Below are 25345 nucleotides of genomic sequence, written 5' to 3' on the forward strand. Positions count from 1 at the left end.
TTCTACAGCCATTCGATGTCATATATGTCTATCTCAATCCAACTTTTCGCTATTAAAATACTCGTTTTCTAACAATTTTACCTCAAGAACGCAATATTGTGAGAAATTAAAATTTATGAAAGATTTTCCATTAATCTTCCACCCTTATTCGTGCAGCTACCTTTCGTTCGAGCAGTCCCGAAGGGCCTTTCAGCGAAAAAGCCGAACTTTGACAGCTTTCTAATGGTGAATGTTGACAGTGGATATGAAAACAAACAGAATCCAACTAGAATCACCCATATTGTTGATTCATTGCTCCCAAGCTGCTCGCCAGAGAAAAACCAAACAAAAATCATGTTCCATTAGCTGCAACTGTTCCAATGTAATCGTTACGCATTCACGCAACCATAATGCACACACGCACTGCCAGCTGGCAAACCACCATCTCACCAGCGACCAGCGTCTTCGAACACCTTCCTCAGGTATGTGTGAGAGATATTGATGCGCCAGTAGTGTTAGAATGTGAAATTCGACACCACGAGTTCGAGTTCGATATTGATATCGCGCGATAACAACAGCCCTTCTCGCTTATCGAACTCGCTGTCTCCTCAATCCTCCCAGGGCCAATCTTTATCGCGGCCACAGTACTACGGTGAGCAACGTTACCGCTGACGGGACGCAAGCCAGATAAGCCTCCCAGCCAGTTTGATAGTGCGCTCCACGATGGAAGGTAACGTCCGTATATCCACAAACGGTTTCGATTCCGATGGCTGGTGGCCTTCACTATCACTTTCTATCACTTTCCAGACATACCGAGCTACATTCCGGACATTCTCGAAAATCCGATTGTGCATTTTACGCAACGGTACGACTGGGACTGTGGGCTGGCATGCATTTTAATGGTACTGGACCGTCGGCAGCGCCAAACCTTTCTGTCCCAGTTTCAGCAGATCTGCGACGAGGGTCAGTTTGGCAAAAGGTAGGTCACACAGCTAGCCCCTTTTTGTGTGCGTGTGTGTTGAGATAATTTCACATTTAAAATTGCTCACTTCAGCACATGGACAATTGATTTGTGTTACGTTTTGAAGGACTTCAATGTCCCGCACCGGTACCTCACGAAAACGATCGGTGCGAACCCGAACCATCGCGTAAACGATTACTACAAATCCTACACGCTGGTAAGCGGCTTTTCTCAATATGTGTGGTTGCGTACGCGTACAGCGAGTTGCTTATCTTTCCCAACACCGTAGGATATGCTGAGGGTAAATAACAAATTCCGCTACGCCGAGCAGAACGGGGTCGATGTGCGGCAGTGCACCGTCAACTATCGCTTCCTGATCGACCATCTCGGCACGTACGGCAACATCATACTGCTCATCAGTGCCTCCCTGCTGTACTGCGATCTGTGCAAGTTCAACAAGCTGCCTTGCGAAATACGGTAAGCGCAAGGCCTGCTAGATTGTATGCGTGAACAGTAACTAAAGCTTGGCTTCCTTTGCAGCTCCTGCCTAAGCATTACCCCGAGCTACATGGGACACTACATAGTGCTGTGCGGGTATAATAAAAAGCTGCAAAAGTTTATGTACCGCAATCCTGCCTGCAAAGACAGTAAGTAAAGCGGGAGAGCGGGTTTGTACGAGTCTATTAAATATCTTAATGTTTTTTTTTATGTTTCTCAGGAGTATGCTACATTCCGTATCAAGCATTGGACAAGGCCCGCAAAGCGAACGGCACGGATGAGGATATTATTTTACTGTATGACAAACCAACATGACAACATATACACCAACACCCACCACCAGCGGTCGAGCGGTTTTTGCAGACGATCGGGCTAAAAACTGGAATCCTGTTCTAGTCTGCAACGCAACACGCAGCAATTGTTGACAAATATTATTGTTTTGTTTTATCTACCATTTACATGTCTCTATTAAATTTTACTTCGTTTAGAAACACTCACAACACACGTATTCCCCCTTCCCATCTCTTTCTTTCTCTAAGCCAAGTCGCAAAACGCTTCCGGGTTGAATGTATGACTTCTCTAAATCCTGTTTATTTTGCTATCCTTCCGAAATGACGGGAGAAATATCTCGCTCTACCCACGCTCCCTAGAAGTGACGAAGGGGGGTGGGGGGAGGGAGCCGGCGTAACGTACGTTAAAGTATTAAAGCAAAACACGCCAAACACGTGTGCGCGCGGCGGCAGTCCCGGCGGAAGAAACGTCCCCGAAATTAAAACGAAACACCGCAACGCCTTCGACACGCACACGACGCTGACTCTCGGGGGGGTTTGTAAGTTAAAAGTATCGGCGTGAAGGGGGAGGGGGACGATGATGGATCCGTTAACTAAGAGATAATTTGTACACAAACTTTACAACAAACATGAGTTCTTCTTCGAAGGACAGTCTCTCTAAGGACGAAACAAAAAAAAAACAAACAAAAAGCTAAACCGATAAGTGCTACCGGGAGGAATAAAACACGCTATCGTGACTAAGCATCTCTCTCTCTCTCTCTCTATCGTTTGAATGTCGTTCTTTGCGATCGATCTACCTTTATCACGACACCTTTGTCAGGGATCTTGTGTTCTCGTTTAAAGACGTACACCATCGCACGTCACAGCTTTCCAGAGAGAGGGGATGATGAATAAGTTGGTCAGGAGTCCGTCCGATAAACGTTCTTAAGTGTAAGGAAAATCTTCTAATCGGGCTCGGGTTCAATCGAACCCCAAAATCAGTACCGCGCGAACCGCCTATACAATAGTCGTGCCGTTTGTGTAGGAACCTTTTCCTCTCGCATATCGTGGGAGGGTGTGAAGTTTTGTCAAATAACAACAAAAAGAACATGTACCGGGATGCGGCCAAACCCTACTTCGATCGGGACCTCCTGCTCTACTGTTCGTCAAAGATCACCTCGTCCACCTTCTCCGAATCGCTGGCCAGATCTTTGACCAGCTGCTCGACGCAGTTCTTTGGAATGAGCGTACCGACAATCTTGACGCCTTCCTTCGTCTTCAGCCGAATCACCTGCAGCCGGGACTGGTTGCCGATGCGGGCGGCCAGACTGTTCTCGACCCGCGCCCAGACCGCGAGTACCGAGCCGGACAGCACACTGTACGTACGTCGCCGCAAACCAATCTGTAATGGTGTAAAGAAAACGGTTTAATAAAGGAGAGAAACATTCACTGAGAGTGTCACTAATCCCTCATTACCTCACATTCGTGACCGAGCGACACGTTCCGGCACTGGCCCTTCCAGTAGCTGTGCGAGCAGGTGTTTATCGACGCATCGTACAGCTGCGTCCAGTGCGGTTCCGCCTCGGTGCTGAGCACCTTCTTGTACTTCTTCTCCAGCTCGGCCAGCGTCTCGTGCTTAAACTGGAGGCCCGTGTTCGGGTGGTAGATCTGGAACAGGATCGCTTCCTTCTTGCCCTTCAACTCGCTGGCCCCCCCGCCGGCCGTTAGTGCCTTCTTCTTGGCCGGATTTTCGATCTCGATCGCCAGCACCACGTTGTACTTGCCGTTGCGCGGATGCTGCGAGATGTAGAAGCCTTCCTTTTCACCGCCAAGCTCGGACCACCTACAATTGAGAGAAGGTAAACACGAATATTTACAATCCATCGTTGCTAGTCATAGGAAAAATGAAGTTCTCGTCGGAATCGATTCGGGCTAGGTCTTAAATTTTATGGAATCGATTCCGGATAGTAGGTCCGGAGCCAGTTTCCGGAATCAATTTCGGAATCAGCTCCAGAATCGGCTCCGGAATTGACTCCAGAATCAGCTTTGGAATCAGAATCGATTCTGGAATCGGGTCAGGAATCAGCTTCAGAATCAGAATCGGTTCCGGAATCGGTATCGGTTCCGAAATCGGAATCGGCTCCGGAATCGGAATCGGATCTGGAATCGGAATCGGATCTGGAATTGGAATCGGCTTCGGAATCGATTCTGGAATCGGAATCGGTTCCGCAATCGAATCCGGATTCAGAGTCTACTCCGGAATCGGATACGGAATAGACTTCTAAATCGGATCCGGAATCAGATTCGGAATCTGCTCCGGAATCTGAAATGGTTCTAGAATCGGAATCATATCCAGAATCGGAATTGTTTGCGAAATCGGCATCGATTCCAAAATCGTAATCGGCTCCGAAATTGATTCCAAACATGGAATAGGAATCGAGTAGGTCTGATTCCGAACTCCCATCACTAATCGTTGCAACTAAAAGAGTTTTACAAAGTTCGCGCCCTTACTTGTCGATCGCTTCCTGCCAAATCATGCCACGCTCCACCTTCACCACGTGCAGCTCGGTTGGCGCAATGCCAGTCGCGTGCTTGCGCGCGAACCGAATCAGCTTGATGCGCGTTACGTTCTCTCCCGCTGCACCAAGATCTGTAGAACGAGACAAATCGACACCATTATTCCTCTGCTAGAGCTTACTAACCATATGGCTGGGTCATACGCACCCAATATCCCGAGATCGAACCGGCCCCGCTTTTTCGCCTGCTCGATCGTAGCCTCCAGCGTGTCGGTAAAGTACTTGAACAGCCGGTTCTGCAGCTCGACCGGCATGCCGAGGATGCGGTTCAGGAACTTGGAGATGTTGTTGTAGTCCTTGTCGAGGCTCAGCACGCCCGGCATCTGCTCGCTGTTCACGATCAGCCCGACGCCCACGAGCGCCCCCGCCACGTCCTTGAAAAAGTCGCCCCGATAGTCGGCGGGCGGTGGCACGATCGGCGACTCGTACCCCATGATCGTCTTCATCACCGACTCGAGCGCCGTCCGGCCGTACTTGTTGTCGATGTTGAACTGGGACAGGTCGCGCGTTTCCGTCGCCCGCCGGTCACCGTGCGTAAGCGCACCGAGCGATTCCAGCCGCTTTGCCACGGTCGAGGCGAACCGCCGCTCGCCGGCCAGATCGGAGATAAGGAACATGTACTCGGGTGCATTGACCTGGTTGGAACGGTGCGTACGGCCGAACTGCTGGATGGCCCGGTCGGCCGACCACGGCAGCTCGAGCGTGATGTGGACGCGCCGTCGCTGATTCCGCACCCGCCGGTCGCTCTGCAGCGAGATGCCGCTCGAGGCCGCCTCCGAGATGATGGCCACATCCTTCGACCCGTCCATGAACCGCTGCTTCTCGGTAATGTTGAGCGTCTCGAGCGGCACGTCCTGCTCCGACCGCGACTCGTACTGTATCGAACCGTCGTCGTTCTGCACGACGCGCCCCTTCCGGCCCGTCATTTCGGCCACATTTTCCGGCCCACCGAGCTCGTCGATCAGCTGGTCGAGCGTGTTGGCCGGCAGCCGGTCGCCCAACCGTTCAATCTTCGCCAGCAGCTCGTCCTTCATCTGGCAGGCGCGCTCGATCGCGTCCTTCGGCGGTGGACCGCCCGCCAGCTGGATCGAGAAGCCATTGCTCGACTGGATGGTGGTCGGTTTCGTGTCGGTCTGCTTCTTCGTCAGGTGGGCCTGTATTTTGTCCTGCGTGCTGATCGGTTTCTTCCGCCCCGTGCCCAGCGCTAGCGCTGCGGCGGACGAAACAGTCGCTGCCGCCGTTGTCGCCGGTGGTTTGCTCTTGCCTTTCGACTTTACCTTGCTCGAGGAGGAGGATGACTTCGTTTTGCTGCTCACCCACGGATCGTCGTCGTCGCTGCCCGACCCGGTGAAGAACGGATTGTACTCGTCGCTCTGGCTCGCCGCACTGTCGTAGTGGTCGTTGTCGCTTTCCTCCGGCTCGCTGTCGGACGGCTGGAAGTCGGATTCGTTCGAGCGACGGGGCGATGAGGCGGTCGACGATGCGTCCGACGACGAGCCTTCATCGTCCGACGAACCGTTGTTTCTCGAGCGCTTAGTCTTTGGCACGCCCGCCGTCTTGCTGGCAGCTCCGGCACGCTTTCGCTTCGCATCCCCGAGAGCCGTCCCTCCGGACGCGGGTGCCGTCGCCTTGCTGCGGGCAATATCTTGCAGTATACTGTCGAGCTGTGTGCGACCGTCCGCCAGCCCCAGCAACCGATTGATCCGACTCCGGTCCGGTGCGGGGAAGTGTTTCTCCACCAGCGACTGCAGCACACCCTTTGCCGTCGACACGAAATCGCTCAGCTCGCCATCGTCCCGCTCGAGCTGCTCCAGCGTGCGAGCCTCGCCGGTCGACTGCAGACCGATCACCACACACTTGCCATACTTAATGGCTTCGCGCGCAACCTTCACCGCGTGGTTCACCTTCGAGGCGATGCAGAGATACTTGAAGAAGCGCTGATGCGCCGACCAGAACTGGCCCCACATCGTCTTCTTCATGCGGCTCTCGGCATCGATCAGTTCTGCCGCTTCGGTAAACTTTTGCATCGCCTCCACCCACTGCGGAGGAGAAGAAATTCGGGGGGAAATCAGTTAATTGTTGGAAAAGTTTGCAAAATAAACGCAATAATTACCAGCTCCACTGACGCATCGTACACCTGCTTAAAGTCCTTCGTCAGTGGCACCTCCTCGATCTTGAACGTCACCCCGTGGAAGCTTAGCTGGCGCGCAATGTACATGCCACGCTGCTTCATGTCCATCGCAACGATCTCCATCGCTCCCACACCACTGTGGAGAGAAAATCACCAACCGTCAATGAGTGGAATACGTTCAGAAGAATCATTACAAGCATCAGCACTTACCGCTTCTCTACCGCCTGTATAAAATCGTTAAAGGACGGAAACGGTGTCCCCTGGCCCCAGATGCCCAACCGCACCATGTACGCCATGTTCCGGGGCTCCGATGCGCCGGTGGCGGACGCGTACACGACCCGCGCCTTCGGCAGCTTGTTCTGCAGCTCCAGCGCGGTCAGGCCCGTTTTCGTCGGCTTGCTCGAGCCCACCGGGCAAAGGTTCTTCGCCTTGTGGCACTCGTCGAACACGATCACACCGTCAAAGTCGGGCCCGCACCACTGCAGCAGCTGCTTCAGCCGCGACTTGTACTTCCCAGCCGTGCTCTGCGACTCCCCGATCAGGGCCGAGTACGTGCCAAAGATGACGCCCTTCTTCACGTTGTGGTTGACCGTGGAGTTGATTTTAGCGTACTTAAGCTGTGGGAGCGGGAAAAATACAGTCCAATTAGGAATCACAAATTATGGAAATACTTTTATTTTCGGCGTCCAATCTTACCTTGTTAAGAGCAAGCACCTCAATCTTGCCGGCTCCAATGTCGCGCAAATCGCGCTCCGCATCGTACCGCAGATCGTTCGACACCGATATCCAGATCGACTTCTTGCGCCCCTTCAGATAGTTCTCGTAGATGATGCCGGCGATTGTACGACCCTTACCGACACCCGCTCCGTCCCCGATCAGGAAGCCGGCCCTCGTCCCGTCCGGCAGTAGGTGGGCGTGTGCCTGGCTCGCGTACGTTATCGACTCGAGCTGAAGGGCGCTCAGCAACCCACCGTTGATCGTTTCGGGCGGAATCGACAGCTGATAGTAGACGTCACTCGGTTCGACCGAAGATAGGGAGGCCGTTTCCACTACCGGGTCCGGGTGCTTTTTGCCAATTTTCACTGTGAAAAAGAGAATGAGAGAGAAAAAAACATTAAAAACAAATTAGCACAAAATTTGATTATTCCTACTTACGCTTTGCCGGCCAATATTCGGCGTACGTTTCCGCCACACCCATCTCTTCATCTTCCGCTTCCTCCTCTTCGGGCATTTGGTTGAGTTGTAGCTGGCAAAGAAAAACGGTTTAAATTAATATTCTCCACACAAGTGACACTTTTCAGGTTTTTTTAAATAATAAACACAGCTTTAATTCTATTAAAAGTACCTTGCTAGGATCTGCCATCACCATTTGCGAGAGCAGTTGCGTCGGTATGCCGCTGGTTAGGTAGTGCGGATTGGCCACCAGCATCGCCTGCAGGTTTTGCAGCATTAGCTGGTTTGTCATAATTTTGTTCACGCTGTCGGAGCCAATCGCACCGCTGCTACCACCGCCGCCTATCGATGAGTTCCCACCATACCCTCCGAGGCCGGACATTTCCACTGAGGATAGCAGAGTGCGAAAAAGAAAATCACGTTAAAGAAGTTTAATTATTCAATTATAAGAAGCAACATAAGACTAATAAAAAAGGATAATTAATTATAATCTAAATAACTTAACAATATAAACATTAAGCATAAATACGAAAATAATATATGGCTGGAAACACAAACGAGACGAAACCGAATAAGTAAATAAGTCCTCCAGAGACGAATAGAAATGGCCTGAATGTCTTAAGACCTAGCCAAACACAACTCTAGCAATGATCCAACAAAGGAAAGACGACATATCAATGTACTGTGCAAATGTCTTATATGCAATAGATATGCTCCGAACCAGGAGCACATTGGGTGAAGCGAAACGCGACAAGAACCCAATCACAATTCCATCTAATTATGTACCAGAGACATTCGCAGAGATTAACATCTGCACAAGCACATAGAAGCTGACGTCTATATCCCCTTGCCCCTGCGGACCGATTAGTAAGCTCCATCAGCAACAATTTGAATTCAATTACACAAATTATCCATTACAGAGGCACAAGTGGGTTTCAAATATGTCAAATTATTTCCATTTTTTTGCACTATGCGGGATAAATTAATTTTTAATCAATGTCGCAGATTTATGTATTTTGAAGTGGAACAATTTCGATCGATAGTATCCAATCTGATTATATCAATATTCCCATAGCACCATGGAATGCAGCAGGTTATATTTCTCCAATATATCTCAATAATTGAGCCGGTGTTGTGGTACAGTCGTCAACTTGAACGACTTAACAACATAACCGTAATGAGTTCAACCCCTGAACGGACCGTGTCTCCATGCGTGTAGGACCTGACTGTGACTACCCTGCTATGGGGGGAATAACCAATAAGTCATTAAAAGCCAAGCCCACAAATGGTGTACAAGCAAGCCTTTGACTGACCGACAACGATTGTTGTGCCAATGAAGAAGAAGAAGAAGAAGACACGGATCTTGTCATTCATTACTGAGAAGAACCATACATCAAAAGCAAAATGAAATTTTCTAGTTGATAAAATAACTTATATAAACGTCTCACACTCAAAATGAAGAAATTAGTAACCAAATAAACTGATTTCTGCCAAAGCATGCAACTAACCAACAGAAGACATTGCAATGATTGATACAACATGCGCTTCAGGAAGAAAACGATAACAAATCAATGTAAAATATCCTATATTACCTTACCAAAAAGGGAAGAAATGAAACGAAACCAAAAATCGACAACAAACGCAAAAAAACATAGCTCAGGAAAAGAAAAAAGCAGAACCATTTGGCTGCCGCCGCCGCCGCACTACTGCCGCAAACGGGCGCCACTGGTGGTGGCCGGTGACGGCGGTAACTTACTCTGCGCCAGCAGAGTGGCAATGCCGGGCGGATAGTAGCTGCCCAGCCCGCCCAGTATGCTGGTCGCTCCCGGGGGTACCGTGCCGGTGATCGGCGGTGCTGCTGCTGTTGTCGTCACCATCGACGTCGTCCCCGTCGTCATCATCGCTGCCGTTGCCTTCCCGATCGGTTTGCTGCTACCGCTGGGACCTTCGCCACCCAACCCGACCCAACGGTTACCACCGCCGGTCGACGAAGATGGACACGGTGCAGTAGCAGTATAAGCAACTGTCGCCGACGCTGCATCGACACACGGACACACAAGATCGATGCCGGAAAATCGGACCGCGGAAGTAAATAATTTCATACGGAATCATGTCGGACAAATGAGGGAGGGGAATGATTGGGAGGGATGAGGGAGAAACATCCCCAAGTTGCACCGAAGCAGCGCAGGACACAAATAATTTATGCAACGGAAGCAGAGGTGGGGTGGGGGGGGGTATGCATCGCGTAAAGTGCGGGTGAAGAAGGTGATTAGGATTTATGTACCAACACACCAACACACGCACGCAAGCGAGCAGCAGCGTGTACAAGCCATTCGATGTCCGGTTGGCGCGTTATTTCCGCATCCAGATTCCAGGCAAACGGCGCGGCGGCGTGCGGAAGCGGAGAAAGGGTGGCAGATATTTGATAAGGAATATGGAACCGGACAGTGCGGGTGGAAGAGAACAAGAGACAAAAGACAAAAAGGCAAGTTAGCGAGGAGCAAGCAAGGGAGCCGTTGAAAAGAGCATGGCTAGAGCTTCTTCTTCAAGCACCAACGAACCTAAGACATCGCGGCAACCCTGGGCAACATTTCCAATCGCCAAACAAGATTAATGCAGTAAAACAGGAAAGGATGTTGAGTCTTTCCTGCTACAAAACGCTTTTCTTTTGGCGGGAAATTTGACCCTGTGGTTGGTAGAGCATGCGGTCTTATTAACGCGCTCAAGTGACGTCACTTCCATGAGCCGCCTTTCTTTTCCGCCCTTGTGCCGCCGGCACACAACAGGCAACCCCCCCTTAATATACTAAGATTCTGTGAACGATTACACTACTCACCACTGCCCCCCGTGCCGGTACCGACCGGTCCGGTCAACCGCGAGCCGCCCGTTGGCTTCATGGCGGTGCCGATGGCGCCTGCCGTACGGTTGCCCGCGATCAAACCACCGCCGCTCGCCATCATCACGCCCGCTATCGAATCTTTGGAGGGTTGCTTAATGATAAAGTTACCGCCGGCCAGCTTGTTCAGAACCGGCGGCGCTGGCTGCACCTTCTGACCCGGTTGCTGCTGCTGCTGCTGCTTTGCATCGCTTTTGCTGCTAATGCCGGTTGCTGCCATGCCGAATCCGGTGCCCGCGACGGTCGATGTGCCTGCTGCCGCTTCCGTTTTGTACTTTTTCGTCAGCGTAGCAACCGTGGCCAGATCTTTGCCGCCGCCTGAAGAAAAAGATGAAAGAGCAAAGACAGTTTGTATTAGAAAACAACAACAAAAAAACAGCAAATGAAATAACGAATATTTTGAAACAGGAATTAAAGGTAACATTGGCACACACACCGGAAACCGACATCGCGAATACCTTGGTGGCTGTGGTTGTCAACCGTTTCGAACCTTCCCTGGTTCAGCGTCTTGCTAGCAGCGTCTTCTTGCACTGCCCCCGAAACCAGCGCGGAGCAAACAAACAGCACGGAACAGCAGATCGATAATTTTAGGCTCGGTCGGTCAAAAGCCAAAACGGACGCGGGGGAGAGAGTATGAGCGAGAGAGAGAGAGAGAGCGAGAGATGCAAATCTCGGTGCGGTGCGATGGTAAACGACGAACCCGGGAGAGCCTTTCGCGCGCGCGTCCTGACACATGCGAGCTAATAATTCAACTGACGAACGCACAAATAACGAACCAACCCTTTACCGACCGACCAAGCCGTTAGAGCCAGAATGTGGCACACACACATAAACACACAAACATCAGCGCGCGAGTCATAGAGCCACAATTAGAACCGGGGGTGGGAGGGAGGAGGTGGGATGCTTCACGTCTTAGCGGCAGCGTTATTGCTTACCCCACCCAACACACCCACCCACCACAGGGATGATGGTCCGCGGAAACACACGCAGGACTCAATCATCGTTTTGAACGGAAAACGGTCGACACAGGACGATCCAGCGGGTGGATTGTGGGTGGATGGATGGGTTGCGGGCGGACGCCCAGTGGGTGGTGCTAGAATCGCGAACACAATTCCTCTATAGTCTAAGCAAAGGGGGGGAGAAGGGAGGAGGGAAGGGAGGCGGGAATGAGGGAAACTTTCTCCTTACCCCTTACTAATCTCACCCTTCCCAACCTCATTCTGCCCAAACTGCTGCTGCTTCTTCTAGCAAAACGACAAGCAGCCCAACCTACCGGGAGAAACGGAGGGTCGTTGTGTTGGTAGCCACCCCCTCCTCTAGGCATGAGCGTGGGACGGAGAGAGAGAGAGAGAGCGACAGCGCGCACTACGGGAAACTTTAAAGCAAGAAATTGATGCCTACATTATGCAAAGAACGGGGTGAGCGGGTGGTAGGAAAGTTTAGAAAAGGGGTTGGGTACACAGGACAGGGACGAGACGGGAATCTTTCACCGAAAGGGGTTGTTCGGCATTCGCGTTCGGGTTGTTTGTTGCGAAGACGCTCCCGCACAGGTGGCGGTAGCGACGAACCCTTCCAGTTTCTTGGAACGTCGTCTTCATCGTCGCCCTCCGACCTGAGTGCGTGTGTGTGTGTGTGTGTGGAGGGAGGAGATGGAAAGGGGTTTTTGTTGTTCGTGAGAAATTCGCCAAACCGATCCGCCACAGCAACCAGCGCGGCGGCAATGGGGGGTTTCGGACAGCATCGGATGGGTCGCGGTCCCCTACTTGACGATGTCCTGCATGGATTTGGAGATGGAAGGTCTGGAAGGGGAGGCGCAGTGCAAAATTGAATCGATTCTCCTATGACTGCTTGTTTGTGTGTGTGTGTGTGTGTGGGTGCGTTCTGGTGGATAATAATATATACATAAGAACGTGTGGGGCTGAAGGAGATAATTTGGGAGGCCCGAAACGTTGCACCGGTCAAGTCCGCGCCGTATACAGCAGGCGGACGGGCGGATGTGGCTGTTCGGCTGCATGACTGCATCATATGCACTGGGCAGCCCAGGACAAATCCGCAAGACCTCCAACTCGGCCCCCCCGGGGGAGCTTCGTCGATTCGCAGGTCGGACCGGGTTAGTTATTAGCTCGTATTAGCGAGCTGATTTGAAATTTGTATCTTCCAACACTCCCTGGCCTGCTTTTTCGCTTCTCAGCCTGCCCCATGTGCCTGCATCCATCAAAGCAACAACCCCGTTTCACCACGGGATGTACATATACAATTAAATGCTGCTGCAGGATCGGCTGGTTGCCTCTTTGGTCCGACCAAGGCCTTTATCTCCCTCATGTCAAATGCTGCTGCCTCCTGATCGGATCCGAAAATCTTGAATATTATTTACTCGGCACTACGCGGAAATCGCGAACAAAAAGCAGATCATTACCATTACCATCCTCCGCCGGGCAAGCATTTGTCAGCAAAACCTCCCAGTCATGGCAACCATTTACTGGCCGACTGCCCCCGCGCACGCGGTTCTACTGGCACGGGTTGGCTATAAGTATATATTTACCTGGTACTTCAATCTCGTCCGGATCTTCGTCGTCGTCAAAGTCGGAATCGGTTGAATCGCCGCCGCCGCCGCCGCCGCGACCACCGCCAACCTTCTCGTCGGCTTCCTCCTCCTCGTCATCGTCGTCTTCCTCCATGCCGTAGGAGGATTTCTTCAAAGCCTGCAAAACAGCCCAACGAAAGGGAGGGGGGACAAGTTTAAATTATTACTTATCAGCGACAACGGAAGGACATTAAAAGCCGTTTAAATGGGAAATAAGTAAAATTTCGCTAGCGAAAGACTATTGTGCAGCAGCACATTGCTCATTAAATAATTCATTGTTCCCGCGTTCCCCCGAATCAAATTCTCCAAGGAATTTGCTACGACGGTACAATCTTATCGCAGGCTAACTCGGTTAGATAGTTAATTAAATATATGATACATTATCGGAAGATTCAATTTTGCTAATATTATTCGAATGTACAAAATATAATGCTTTTCTTGAAAATGCTTATTTCTTTTATTCCTTTTATCACATATTTTGAGTTCGAGGGAAAGTATCCAAACAATATTTATTTTTTATGTGTACAGATCAAACATTTAGAAAATAATAGAAGCGCTCCAAAGGGATTTATTTATGATTTAAATATTTAAAAAAAGATTAAAAGATGGAAGTTTAATAAAATTATAGAAATTAAGATGTTTATTTTTTACGTTAAGCATTTGCCAAAGATAACATTACAGAAGCAATACAAAAAAAAACAAAATTATCTTAAAATGATTAAACCAGACCCCCTGATCTTCCCACCACATGGCGATCGATGCGATTTAGCCGCTACCGGCATTGCCATTCACCACCGAAAAAGAGGAGCGGAGAGGAAGAAGAAGAAAAACCACCCCAAAAATGTGTACCAAAAGCAAGGCAACAAAAACCACATGGCATGGCATGCTGCGCAACCTGTTTACTGTCGGCTCCACGTGTTTTCAAGCACGTTGTGATGATTGTGTGGTGGTGGTGGAGATGGCGCGAGCGGCACACGAGGGAACCGCAAAACATTCCCTTTTCGTTGTCAGATTTGTCTTAAAAGTGTCCCTTTTTTTACAAAAAAAAAAATAGTTTTCAGGTCTTTTTATCTTTTTTTTTTCAGCATGCGACACGAAAAAACAGCAATATGTTCCTGTCGTTAATCTATCCCTACTTAGTTGCGCCTTTGCACAAATCATCAACATAAATCCTACTGCTTGCGAAATAGGAGCTGCTTATTGTGTCCGCTTTCCTCCTACTTAATTCGTCTTGGTGGCCGGGAGTTCCTATTCCAATCGTTATCCCCTCAAATCGATAAAAGCCACACCCATCCTCATGTAAAGCTCCTTTTCCTAATGCTCCAAGTATAATTTACCCGAAACAGACCAATAATTCACCAAGGACATTCCAGGATAGCGAGCACGGCTGGGTTGCGAACATGCCGGCCCAACCTGTCCACGAATATTGAGCATCCGCTCGTCCCCCACCCCTACCAGCAGCATGTTGTTCTGTCAAAATATGACATTCGCCGTCTCGCCCCCTTCGCTACGGGCCTCTTTTTTGTGTTGTTGGTTATGTTATGCTTTTTCTCTTCCTCCAGCCGGGGGCTCTGTTTTATTCCATCCCCGATTGCATGTTTTTGTAATTGCTAACGTGCACGGCAACTCCTGCAATACACGGGATTAATACTGGCAAGGAGGGATGTTGTCTGCCTCTGTTTTTGCATGCTCCCGAAATCCTCCCGAAAACTTGCCGGTCATGAGCTGCTGAAACTGACAGCAGCGTTGAAAGGCGCTACACCCAGACAGGGCGGGGGAAGTGGATATGTGATGATGACACTGCTTGGCAAGGATGTGTAAAAACCAAAACAAAAAATTACCATCCGATTCATAGCTGCTTCCTGCTGCTGCTGCTGGCTTTGGTCGATTTTTCTTTCCTTTCACTGTCGCTTTTTTGCAAACAAATTCCGCCACTAACGTTTGGTGGATTTGGTGGATGGAACAGTATTTCTCCCTGTAAACCTTGTTTTTTTTCTCTCTCTTCCCGATCACTTGAATCCGCACACAAATGCACTATTCCTATCACGAGCTCACATCTGCACCGTCCGGAACCACCCCGAGCAGGGGGAAAGCTGCACACCACCTTATGCCGCAACGGCAGGCGACTGGTTTAGCAAACACGACTTGCGACGACAAATTCGCTTTTCCGCACCACAGGCCACATGAAAGTACGGTGCGGCCTGCCTGGATCACAACGCACGGCAAATTTTCGCAATCCACTTCCCGCACACACAGCACACTTGGATGTTACCAAACAATCAGGGAGTAGAAGCTGTCGGGGTCATCAAGCCCCCCTCCGCTTTTGCACTGCGGCCTGTGTGTGCGTGAGTGTCGTTGTACCGGTGCGGAGACACTGTCCCCTTGTAACGCCGAACCGCAACGGAACACAAACTCCTTACCCCTCGCGCGCACACACACACACACAATCGTTACGCACGTTCGTTCCGGAAGCGTTCCGGAAAGGGCTGGCGAGTATATTGGTTGGTACGTTCTTGCACGGGCAGTCGCCTTCGCTGTGTGCTCGCAGGAAACTAGAGCGGCACCGCAAGGGAGGCGAAGGTTTGCTGACCATGTGTGCGCGCCCTCCTCGTTGGATGACATTTTGTCTGACGTTTCTTTGCTTACACTGTCGGGTTGAATACTCACGCACCATCGCTCACATACAGTAGCGTGCAAAAAAGGTGCACTACACGTTATTTTAAATTTAAATCTAAAATCTAATTTTAATGATTTGAGGAAAATTTCCCACTCTTGCAGAGAAGAGCCTTTTTTCATTCGAAATTTCTTTCCAACAATAGGTTTCGGAATAAAAATAGCAAACCCGAGAAGCTACATTCTAGGGATGGGAAGAATGAAGCTTTTGTCGAAATCGGTTCCGGCCAGCTCCGAAGTTTTCTGGAATCGATTCCGGGTTGTAGGTCCGAAATCGGCTTTCCAGAATCGGCTCCCTAATAAATTTCCGGAATCGACTCAGGAATTGGCTCCGGAATCGACTCCGAAATCGGAATCGGTTCCGGAATCGGAAACGGGTCCGGAATCGGAATCGACTCCGGAGTTGAAAATGGCTCCGAAATCAGAATCGGCTTCGAAATCAGAGGCGATTTGGGCATCTCAATTAAAATAGGCGTTTGGGTCCAATGGCGCTACGTATTGATAGCCGCAAAGAATGCAAATTTACTTGTAAACGATCCATTTTGAAGGAGATTCCCGGACTGATTTCGCTTCTGAAACTTTCTATTTCAATTCAAGATCTTATTCTCATTACGGAGCTAATTCTAATTCTGGGGTCATTCTGAATCCTTTTCCGGAGCACATTGTGATTCCCTGGTCGATTCCGATTCCGGAACCGATTCTGATTCGGAGTCGACTCCAGAATCAGAATCGGCTCCAGATTCAACTTCGCAAATGCCTCCAAAATCGGTTCCGAAATCGGCTTCAGAATCGGAATCGTATCCGCAACTGAAACCAAAAACGGAATCGGAATCGGGTAGGTCCATTTCTGAGCTCCCATAACTACTAAATTCCCTTGCACAGACAGAAATAAGAGCTACAGAATTCCAGTACACATTATATTATTTTATGTAAATCGATACACAAACACACCAACACCGTCCTTTCCGTCCGTGATTCGCGGCGCCAGGCGTGCGCTTCTCGCCACTTTGCCGCTCGTTCCTGTGTGGAATAAAGGTGTGCCAAAAACCGTTTCGCTTCGACAAAGTGCAACATTACAAAAACACGCGATTGTTTCAAAGTCAATCCTCTCACCTTGCGCGGCCCCGATCTCCACCGAACCGGTAGTTCGCCAACACTAATGCCGCCCCGCCGGCGTTCCTTTCGAAATCGAAATGCTGCTCCCGGCTACACCCCCCTACGCTCAAACGCTACTAAATCCTACTCAGCCAATGTGTTAATGAGTGAAGATGTCCGAACTTGTGTAAGCCAATGCGTGTGTCTGTGTGTGTCCCAAAGCTACCCCACAGGTCAGTCTGTGTGTGTGTCCTAGCATCATTCAGCTAAATTTTGATTAAATTTCCCCCTTACTTTATCTGTCGTCCTTTCAATGGTAATGTGTGTGTGTTTTCTGCTGCTGCTTTATTCCGCTACCTTGCCGCTTACTACCGCTTCTTTTCGCGCTGTGTACAAATAACATTGGTAAACATCACACTAATATGAAAGCTCCATTGATTAGTTATATGAATATTTTCTGTTTTCTGTTTGATCGTTTCACTCATCCTCGTTCAGCTTTTGCTCGATGCCCTTTTGCACTACCTTCGCTAAATCCTTCTACCGTCTCAGTTCGCCTGTTGCGCCATTCTTCTCACTAACTCTGCTACCATACATAAAACTACGCACTCCTTACGAAGGGATAGGGAGAGGGATAGAGGGAGGAGGAGGCGGGAGTAGAATATGTAATCTGTGTATATCGTACGCTTTTCCTATTTTTCCGCGTTTGTAAACTATTCGCACCAAAAACATTGTGCGCTATAATATGTGTTTGTGTGGGTGTTTTGTCGCTATGCTTTTGTTTGTTTGTTTTGTAGAAAAAAATGCACAAAAAAGTCTATCATCTAGCGCGCGCCGTTTAAGAAACGTTGTTCGCTGTATATATATAAGTATTAATGCAGTGTGCTTCCGTTCCGTGGAATGCCCCTCTAACGGATACTGGGGATGGTGGTAACAAGGGTTTAATATGTTCCTGATTGTGTGTGTGTGTGGGTGTGGGTCAGTGGGATGGGTATGATTTTCGGCTAATCCTACGTTTGGTTTTGGTTTCCATGCTCAACTGTAGTAACTATAACTTAGCGGCTTTCACATCAACAACAAAAAACCTATCATACTATCATTACTTTAAGGTAATCGCGCATTTCGTGGAGGTACAGGGCTGGATCGACTGGCAAGAAACCCTTTCTTTTTGGAAGAAACTAAGGAAGGAATACATCTCAATCCCTGCACTTGATTTGTTTACTGGGGTTGAAAGGGGGTTTGATTCGGTTACAGTTGCTGGGTGTAAGAAAATGAACCAAAAAAGACGCAACTACTATGACTAGTAAACTAAGCAGCAGCACACGGTTCTACATGTTTGTTTGTAGCCTGTATCAAGATGGAAGTGGGTGTAAGTTACTATCCCTGGCCTTGGAAAACACCTGATTCTCGCTTATTTGCACGCTCTCCCTACACCACGCGGGTTGCTCCTCCCTTCCATTCGCTGCACGCTGAAATCGAACCTCCAAAACGTTTGTAACCAATTTACATCTGGATGGCTGGCCGATGCATATTCCAATTACACACAAAATAACACTTATCCATTAACACGTTGCTAAAGATGTCGATGCCCTCCGTCCCCAAATATATGCCCTCATCCGCCTGGTCGGTCGGTCGGTCGGTCTATCCCCACAAAAGCACACCAAGCGCTAGCACACAAACACACTTGTGCCTAAGCTGTCGTCTGCGGTATCCACACACACACCCTGCACCTTTCCTCGGTGTGTAACCCTGCTCCAGTTTACATTAAGGATCGTATTTCGCTATCTTTGGATTGTGAGGCTTTGATCGGTCCACCGTTGGCGGACGCCTCCTGTTCGTTGGCGCACGAGTTTGCCGCGATCGTTGTGTTGCGCTTGTTTTTCGGTGGGAAGAAAACCTAAAAGCGGGACAAAACAATGTGAAGGAATGTTTTGTAGAGCTGATTTTGAAGGTAGCTAGCCGGCTATTGTTAGTTTAATTCCGACTCCGGCAAAATCCGAACCACTAGTTTCGTCCGGACTCGCTCGGGGTCGTTCGGAGTCGTTCGGAGCCGTCCAGAGTCGTTCAGAATCGTCCGAAGTTGTCCGGAGTTGTTCGGAGTCGTCTGGAGTCCTCCGGAGTCTTTCGGAGCCGTCCGAAGTCGGCCGGAGTCATTGGGAGTCGGAATCATCCTGAGTCGTCCGGAGTCGTCCTGAGTCATCCGGAGTCGCCCGAAGCAGACCGGAGTCGTTGGGTGTCGGAGTCATCGTAAGTCGTCCGGAGTCGTTTGGAGTCGTCTGGAGTCCTCCGGAGTCTTTCGGAACCGTCCAGAGTCGTTGGGATTCGTCCAGAGTCGGCCGGAGTCGTTGGAAGTCGGAGTCAGCCTGAGTCGTCCGGAGTCGTTCTGAATCGTCCGAAGTCGTTCGGAATCTTCTGGTGTCGTTCGGAGCCGTCCGGAGTTATTTGGTGTCGTTCGGAGTCGTCCGGAGTCGTTTGATGTCGTTTGGAGTCGTCCGGAGTCGTTTGGTGTCGTTCGGAGTCGTTTGGAGTCGTTCGGAGTCCGGACGACTCCGGATGACAACGAGTCCGAGCGACTTCGATTCTGGATGACTCTGGATGACTCTGGACGACTCTGGACATCTTCGAATATTGCTGGGCGGACCAAGGACTCGGAGTCGGTTCCGAATTTATCGGAGTCGGATCAGAGTCAACTCCCGATTTTTACCAACTTTACCCATCACTACTAGCGTCGTGGTGGTACTTACCTTCATTGCACCTCGAACCATCAACCGGAACCAGTAGAGCTGTGGCAAAAACAGTGCCAAAATGCTCACCTTACATCCCCACGGTAAGTTCCACACAGCCTAGGGGAAGAGAGCACAAAGAAAGAAATTAGTAAAACCCGAGTCCAATATTCCTCTTTAGTTGTCGATCAAACTCACCTCTAGGAATGGTTTGTTCACTACCTGACTGTAGTAGTAGCACACGTACGGCATTAGAAATACGCGGCACCAGAAGAACGTGACCAGCATCACCAGCCCATTGATGACGTACAGCTTCGACTGTTTCAATCCCATCACGCTGAGAATGCTACGGAATGACACGAACGGTGTGGACAGCTCCATCATGAACATGAAGCTAAACACGCAATCTCCCAGTCCACCTCGAAGATACTGAAAAGCAATTACAGAGAGAGGCAGGAAAGGGATTAGAATTAAATCCACTCCTTTTGCATATTTAAACACGTGTGACGCCGCTTTCCTTACCGATATAACGACCAGTCCGTACGAGCCAATGAACAGATGGTGGAACACCATCAACGGATGCGACGCCAGGTACTTGGCAAAGCTCGGGATGCCCAGCTTGCAGGGCGTCACGAACGACAGTGTCCCTTGCGCCACGCTCGGAATGTCCTCCAGTGCCTGCAGTGTGGCCGCCTTCTCCATCCCTCCATTTCCGGCCGCATCGTCCCCCTTGGCGGTGCCATTTCTTCCCCCGCCCTGATTGTTGTTCTCCCCGGCGGCCGGCGACTGCAGGCCCAGCTTAACCTTCAGCTTGAGGGCCGCCTCGGCCGCATAGATTTTGTACATCGACCATAGGTCGTAGAAGAAGTACGAGGCCGCAAACCAGGCGTACGATTCGGACAGGAAGTGCGAAGCGTGCAGAAAGTTGCGCGGGCACGACCAGCGGCACACGAACAGCCCGGCGATGCAGGAAAAGGCGGCCTGCACGGCGGACACGAGCCTGCCGAGGAAAGCGAAAGGATTAGGACAGGAATTAGAGATAACAAAAAAAAAACACAGTGTTGAGTGTTGTGCTTTGAGCAACCGCGCATACGTACTTGTTCGTTATGTCCAGCACGTCCGATACGCGTAACCGGTACCGCTTGACGAAGCTGTGCCCGATGGTCGTCCGCAGCAGCAGCTGGTTGAGAAACTCGGTAAGGGCGACAAAGTACACGAACCCTAAGCTGATAAGCAGCGCACCTTTCTGGACCGTAATGCGATCACTCGGGTCGAGCGTGGACAGGCTTGCGCAAGCCAGCGCGAACGAGCCGACCGAGTAGAGCAGCGAGAAGACGCAGCCGCGCGTGTTTAGCTTTTCTTCCACCATCCTCTGGCGGCGTTCGGTCGTTTTCCGTTTGCTTCTTGTACCGGAATCCTTTGACCGGGAAGAGGAGGGGGGCTGGCAAAGTTCTTTCCCCGCAAGGGTAGCGCACAAACACACACAGACACACGTTTTGTTGGAAGCTTCAACCCGCTGTACCGCTGTTGTTTTCACACCTGGGGCGCTACTGCTGGTTCATTTTCACACTGCTGGAGGAACACCAAACGCGTACACACACTTGTCTAGAACGCAAGAAAGCGAAAACGGAGAAAAAAGGTCAACAGGAGTCAATTAAAATGGTAAATAAATCACGCACGCGATCTGTGCGCGGCCTCCGCCAGCCAGCCCAGACGTTTGTGTTGTGACTGTGTGAGGAGCGTGTGAATGAATCAATAGCCCGACGACTTTCGATTAAATGTAGCCCCTCTGCTACCGTTGCCCCAGATTCCGCTCTGTGCCGTGCCGCGACTGTCCCGCTGCCAGCTCCACACATACGGAATTTGCGGTTCGGATCGGGTCGCCTTTGCGCTTACATAATCTCCCCCCGTCAAAGGCCGAAGGAATATGTGATTGTTTTGTTGTTTTGCGATAATAGCACATCCGTGAGCAGTGTTATCGCTTCGCCGACTGGTATTATGCCGGAGACTGTCCCCGCCTGATAACAGTCCGTCCACTTAGCGCCCGGGATCGTGTGAAACTGAAGGAAAAACAACCCGATTTGTGAAGGTTGCACGCGTGCACGTGCGCCGTTTTCCATGGCGGAGACATCGCCTCCCCCCTGTGGCCAACCGTTGTGAGTTGGCCCCACTCCCGCGGGCGGGTCACACTCGCACGGAACAAGACTCTGTCCCCTCCGGAACCAAACAAACCAGCGAACGAGCGCTCCACCTACCTGCCGGACAGAAATGACGACGCGAAATTTGAGGCGTATGTGTTGTCTGACCGTGCGTTGTTCCACTCCGTGGCCGCCACTGCTCGCTGCCTTTCTTACCCGTCCACAGGTGTGTCGTAAACCGTCGCCCTGTCCTGCCCTGCCTTCTCTCTCTCTCGCTCCCGAAAAGGGACGCGCTGTCACTATTTCATAACTTGGCAAAACGTCAAAAAGCTCTCCAGCAATGTTGTTGTTGTTGTTGTTGGTGCTTTTGCTTCTGCAAAGGGGTTGAACGATTGAATGGGAACGTGTGTCTGCTCTAAGTTTTTTGCTGTGCATGCTAGTGATGGGTAAAGTTGGTACAAATCCGTTGTTTGCTCCATTCAAATTCCGATAATTTCGGAATCAACTCCGGATGGTAGGTACGCCCTGCATTATCCGGAGTCGTTCAGAATTGTTCGGAATCGCCCGGAGTCGTCCGGAGTCGTCAGAGTCCTCCGGTGTCGTCTGGCTGGAGTCGACCTTCAAAACAAAGGCCTATATACGAAGTGCACGCACAAAATGGAAGACAAAAACACAACGAAATGAAATGCCTGATCAGAAGCACATTAGACGGTTCCTGTTTACTCTGGCCGATTCCTGTCAGCTCCGATCGATTCTGGACGACTCTAACAGGCTTATTATTTACTAGCATGACATTCGATTCCGTCGGAAGCAGTCGAATCGAGCGGGAGAAATATTGATATCGTTTTCGCCATTCGAGTCGATGAAGGTTTCGTCGACATTTTTATTCTAGCATCTGTGTGTTAGACAGTTGGTCGAAGCAATGAACTCCGAATGACTCCGCCCGACTCCTACCGACTCTGGGTAACTTCGGACGACTCCAGACGACTCCAGACGACTCCAAACGACTCCGACTCCGTGCGGAAAATAGTGGTTCGGATTTTGACAGAGTCGGAATCGGACCAACACTAGTCGGAGTCGGATCGAAGTCGTGGGTGCGCTCCAGAGAGCACATCACTAGTGCATACGGCGTTTGTGAAGAAAAAAATTAACTTTATTAAAATAATTTGTGTTTTTTTCACCTTTTAAACATTAAACCAACGTTTTTGGCTTCTTTTCTACCTTTGCCATTTTGTCTATCACAATTCGTCTATTGCAATTCAATAATAGATTCCTGAACCGGGTCAAGTTTCCTGGCAGTTCCTGGACCGGAACAGGTTCAAAACAGTTCCACGAGCAGGAAAGACAGATGACAATATTTAGAACCTAAAAAAATCCCCTCCAGCTCCTGGTTATTGATATGATCCTGATCCGGTTCCTTCGCCGGGGTTAGATTGAGATAGGATCCAAATTAAAGGGTGATTTGACACCATTTCTATGGCTGAAATAGCTTCAGGACTAGTTTCAGGATTGAAATGTACGCAATTTATAAAAACATGACATCAACCCACTTATGGGACCTTAAACTGTTAACAACTTTCATCAATATCCGATAAAATGATACAGAAAATGACGTTTATTAATTATTTCTTACGTTTTCTCCACTAACGTTGACCTTTTAACGATAGCCCATGCAACTTGTTTGCATTTTCGTTTAAAAAAAGACAGTAATTCCCTTGCTAGTATTCACTTCCCAACCCCATTTTACACCATTTGGAGGATAAAGTTCGTCAAATCCGCATCCCGGAACCGGCCGATGCGTGCCGCGTACGAGATAAAGTGCGCCAGAAACGTCTGATCGTGCACGCGATGCAACAGGTGCGACATTGGGCCGGTGGCATGCACGGTTGCGAACGCCGCATCGCCCTCCCGTGCATCGGAGCGTACCACGACGATCAAACTATCATCGAGCACGGTGCTGGAATGGAAAAGAGAAAACCCATTTTGAAGCAGTTCGAGCTCGAACAGAAGGAAAAACCCACTCACCTAAGCTTCCGTAAGGTCGCCTTTACAGCAGCATCCACTTCGGCCGCCCCGATGGGCACGCTGGGATCGGCAATCGCCACCAGCACGAAGCCTTCCGGCCGGTCCAGCACGTGCAGCGCACCGACGGTCAGATCGTGGAAAGCGTTCGGTTGGGCCAGCGTTTGCCGTTCGAACAGGCCCAGCGCATACTCGCGCTCGTCCAGCGCCGGATCGAGCAGCTCCTTCAGCTCGGTGGCCAGCTTGTAGCTTGTGTCCGCATCTAGCCGCTCCCCTTCCCACGCCGACTCGAACGCTTCGCGGCAAAACTCTTCCGGACAGGGCAGCGTGCCGGCAATCACGTTCAACGCGCGACCCGTCTCGCCGTACAGTAGCTGCGTGCGTACGTCGGGGCACTGCTGCCCATCCGGACCCGCGTACAGCCAGCTCGAGTTGGGTGTGTGCGCGTACAGGGCCGCGGGCGTTGGTTGCACAAGCTCCCCGTTCGTTACCACCCCGGTCAGACGGCCGACGGCTTGGGCCCACTGCAAGATCGAGGCCGCGCGGTGCGTGCTGTTCGGCGGCTCGTTGCAATCGTCCGAAGGTGAAACGGCCGAATCAAACCCAACCGTGTGCTGGTGGCGTGGCTCAATGCCACAAAACATGGCGGTCGGATTGAATGAGACGGAGGAGCCGGCACCGTCCGAGGTCGTGGGGCGCAGCAAGGCCAGATGGGGAAACGATTCCCAGACGGGTCGCGGATTGCCCGGGGAAGCGGCCGCACTGTCCAGCGCAATGAACAGGACGACGTTTTTGGCACGCTTCTTGTTCTCGTCCACCACGCGGAAGGCATTGCGCAGTTCGGCCAGATTCGCCTCGAACCAAACGGTTTGCTCTGTGTTGGAAAAACAGAAGAAAAATTAAATAATTTAAGAAAAATGCGGTGTAATAAATTAAATCATCGTGTCATTCACCTGCCGGCAGCTCGACATCGTACAGGTCGACTTTCGCGACCACTTGACCTTCGTTCTCGTACACCACGATCAGGCTGATGCACAGCAGCACGATGATCACCACCACAGCGACCAATACTCCCACGCACAGCGCACTGCAGCCCACCCCCGGCGGCTTTTGGCTGGGAGGGCGGCGACTATTGTTCACCGTTTCCCGTTCGCCATCGAGCTGGCGTCTCCATTCGGGGCCACTGTACGACGACCCGGCCGCAGTGTCACTCGTCGCAAAGTTGAACTCTTCCCGTGTCATCTTCTTCTCCGGGAATCCGGGTGCAAACACACACACACGCACACTCTTTCCACCCCAAGAAAAGCTCGCCCAGCCAGTCAGTCAGTCAGCCACTCAAGCGAACAAACAAGTGATCGGACAAGTGATCGTGCGGCTGTGTACGCGATAAGATACTGGCTGCCCTCTCCATCGAGCAGCTATGATACGGGTGTTGGGAGATGCTAATCATATACACAGGCTGGACTGGGTGGGGAGGTGGTGGATACTATGTTTGCGATAGAATAAAATTAGCCTTACCCCAGGTGCACCTTTAGCGCGCGTTCGGAGGGGGTGTAATGAATAATTGCTCGAACAGCTCATTTCTCACTTCTCGCTCAGATTCATTACAGAGAACAGAATGGGATTTTTT

At 50.6% G+C, this 25345-nt stretch overlaps 4 protein-coding genes across 10 annotated transcripts; 1 reads left to right on the forward strand and 3 right to left on the reverse strand.

Annotated features, from left to right (window-relative positions):
* The first annotated feature begins 228 nt into the window (after nucleotides 1-228).
* Nucleotides 229-1938, forward strand: LOC120900772 (protein GUCD1). Of its 2 annotated transcripts, none has more exons than XM_040308224.1 (7): nucleotides 229-461; nucleotides 558-709; nucleotides 787-958; nucleotides 1034-1157; nucleotides 1230-1417; nucleotides 1481-1587; nucleotides 1659-1938. In XM_040308224.1, the coding sequence occupies exons 2-7, from the start codon at nucleotides 703-705 to the stop codon at nucleotides 1751-1753; spliced, it is 693 nt and encodes a 230-aa protein (XP_040164158.1). In that variant the 5' UTR covers nucleotides 229-461; nucleotides 558-702; the 3' UTR covers nucleotides 1754-1938. The 2 variants fall into 2 exon arrangements, with proteins under 2 accessions (XP_040164158.1, XP_040164159.1); XM_040308225.1 differs by having other exon boundaries at nucleotides 601-709.
* A 62-nt stretch (nucleotides 1939-2000) lies between these two features.
* LOC120900771 (protein strawberry notch) lies at nucleotides 2001-15655 on the reverse strand. Of its 3 annotated transcripts, XM_040308220.1 has the most exons (13): nucleotides 14909-15655; nucleotides 13026-13185; nucleotides 10424-10801; nucleotides 9344-9622; nucleotides 7760-7974; nucleotides 7570-7660; nucleotides 7111-7496; nucleotides 6625-7031; nucleotides 6397-6550; nucleotides 4432-6322; nucleotides 4219-4357; nucleotides 3184-3550; nucleotides 2001-3109 (listed from the first exon to the last, which is right to left on the reverse strand). In XM_040308220.1, the coding sequence occupies exons 1-13, from the start codon at nucleotides 14918-14920 to the stop codon at nucleotides 2864-2866; spliced, it is 4725 nt and encodes a 1574-aa protein (XP_040164154.1). In that variant the 5' UTR covers nucleotides 14921-15655; the 3' UTR covers nucleotides 2001-2863. The 3 variants fall into 3 exon arrangements, with proteins under 3 accessions (XP_040164154.1, XP_040164157.1, XP_040164156.1); XM_040308223.1 differs by lacking the exon at nucleotides 9344-9622; XM_040308222.1 differs by lacking the exons at nucleotides 13026-13185; nucleotides 14909-15655 and adding an exon at nucleotides 10942-11209.
* A 988-nt stretch (nucleotides 15656-16643) lies between these two features.
* Nucleotides 16644-21924, reverse strand: LOC120901944 (ceramide synthase). Of its 4 annotated transcripts, none has more exons than XM_040310320.1 (6): nucleotides 21811-21924; nucleotides 20653-21160; nucleotides 20078-20555; nucleotides 19754-19984; nucleotides 19577-19675; nucleotides 16644-18729 (listed from the first exon to the last, which is right to left on the reverse strand). In XM_040310320.1, exons 2-6 carry the CDS (start codon nucleotides 20922-20924, stop codon nucleotides 18592-18594), a joined length of 1218 nt encoding a protein of 405 aa, XP_040166254.1. In that variant the 5' UTR covers nucleotides 20925-21160; nucleotides 21811-21924; the 3' UTR covers nucleotides 16644-18591. The 4 variants fall into 4 exon arrangements, with proteins under 4 accessions (XP_040166254.1, XP_040166251.1, XP_040166252.1 ...); XM_040310317.1 differs by lacking the exon at nucleotides 21811-21924 and adding an exon at nucleotides 21452-21750 and having other exon boundaries at nucleotides 18592-18729; XM_040310318.1 differs by lacking the exon at nucleotides 21811-21924 and adding an exon at nucleotides 21352-21462 and having other exon boundaries at nucleotides 18592-18729.
* A 1329-nt stretch (nucleotides 21925-23253) lies between these two features.
* LOC120900472 (membrane-bound alkaline phosphatase-like) lies at nucleotides 23254-25230 on the reverse strand. Its single transcript, XM_040307519.1, has 3 exons — nucleotides 24669-25230; nucleotides 23719-24589; nucleotides 23254-23650 (listed from the first exon to the last, which is right to left on the reverse strand). The coding sequence occupies exons 1-3, from the start codon at nucleotides 24955-24957 to the stop codon at nucleotides 23437-23439; spliced, it is 1374 nt and encodes a 457-aa protein (XP_040163453.1). The 5' UTR covers nucleotides 24958-25230; the 3' UTR covers nucleotides 23254-23436.
* Nucleotides 25231-25345: the final 115 nt, after the last annotated feature.

This window comes from Anopheles arabiensis, chromosome 3 (genome assembly GCF_016920715.1).
Source record: "Anopheles arabiensis isolate DONGOLA chromosome 3, AaraD3, whole genome shotgun sequence".
NCBI classification, from domain to species: Eukaryota; Metazoa; Arthropoda; class Insecta; order Diptera; family Culicidae; genus Anopheles; species Anopheles arabiensis.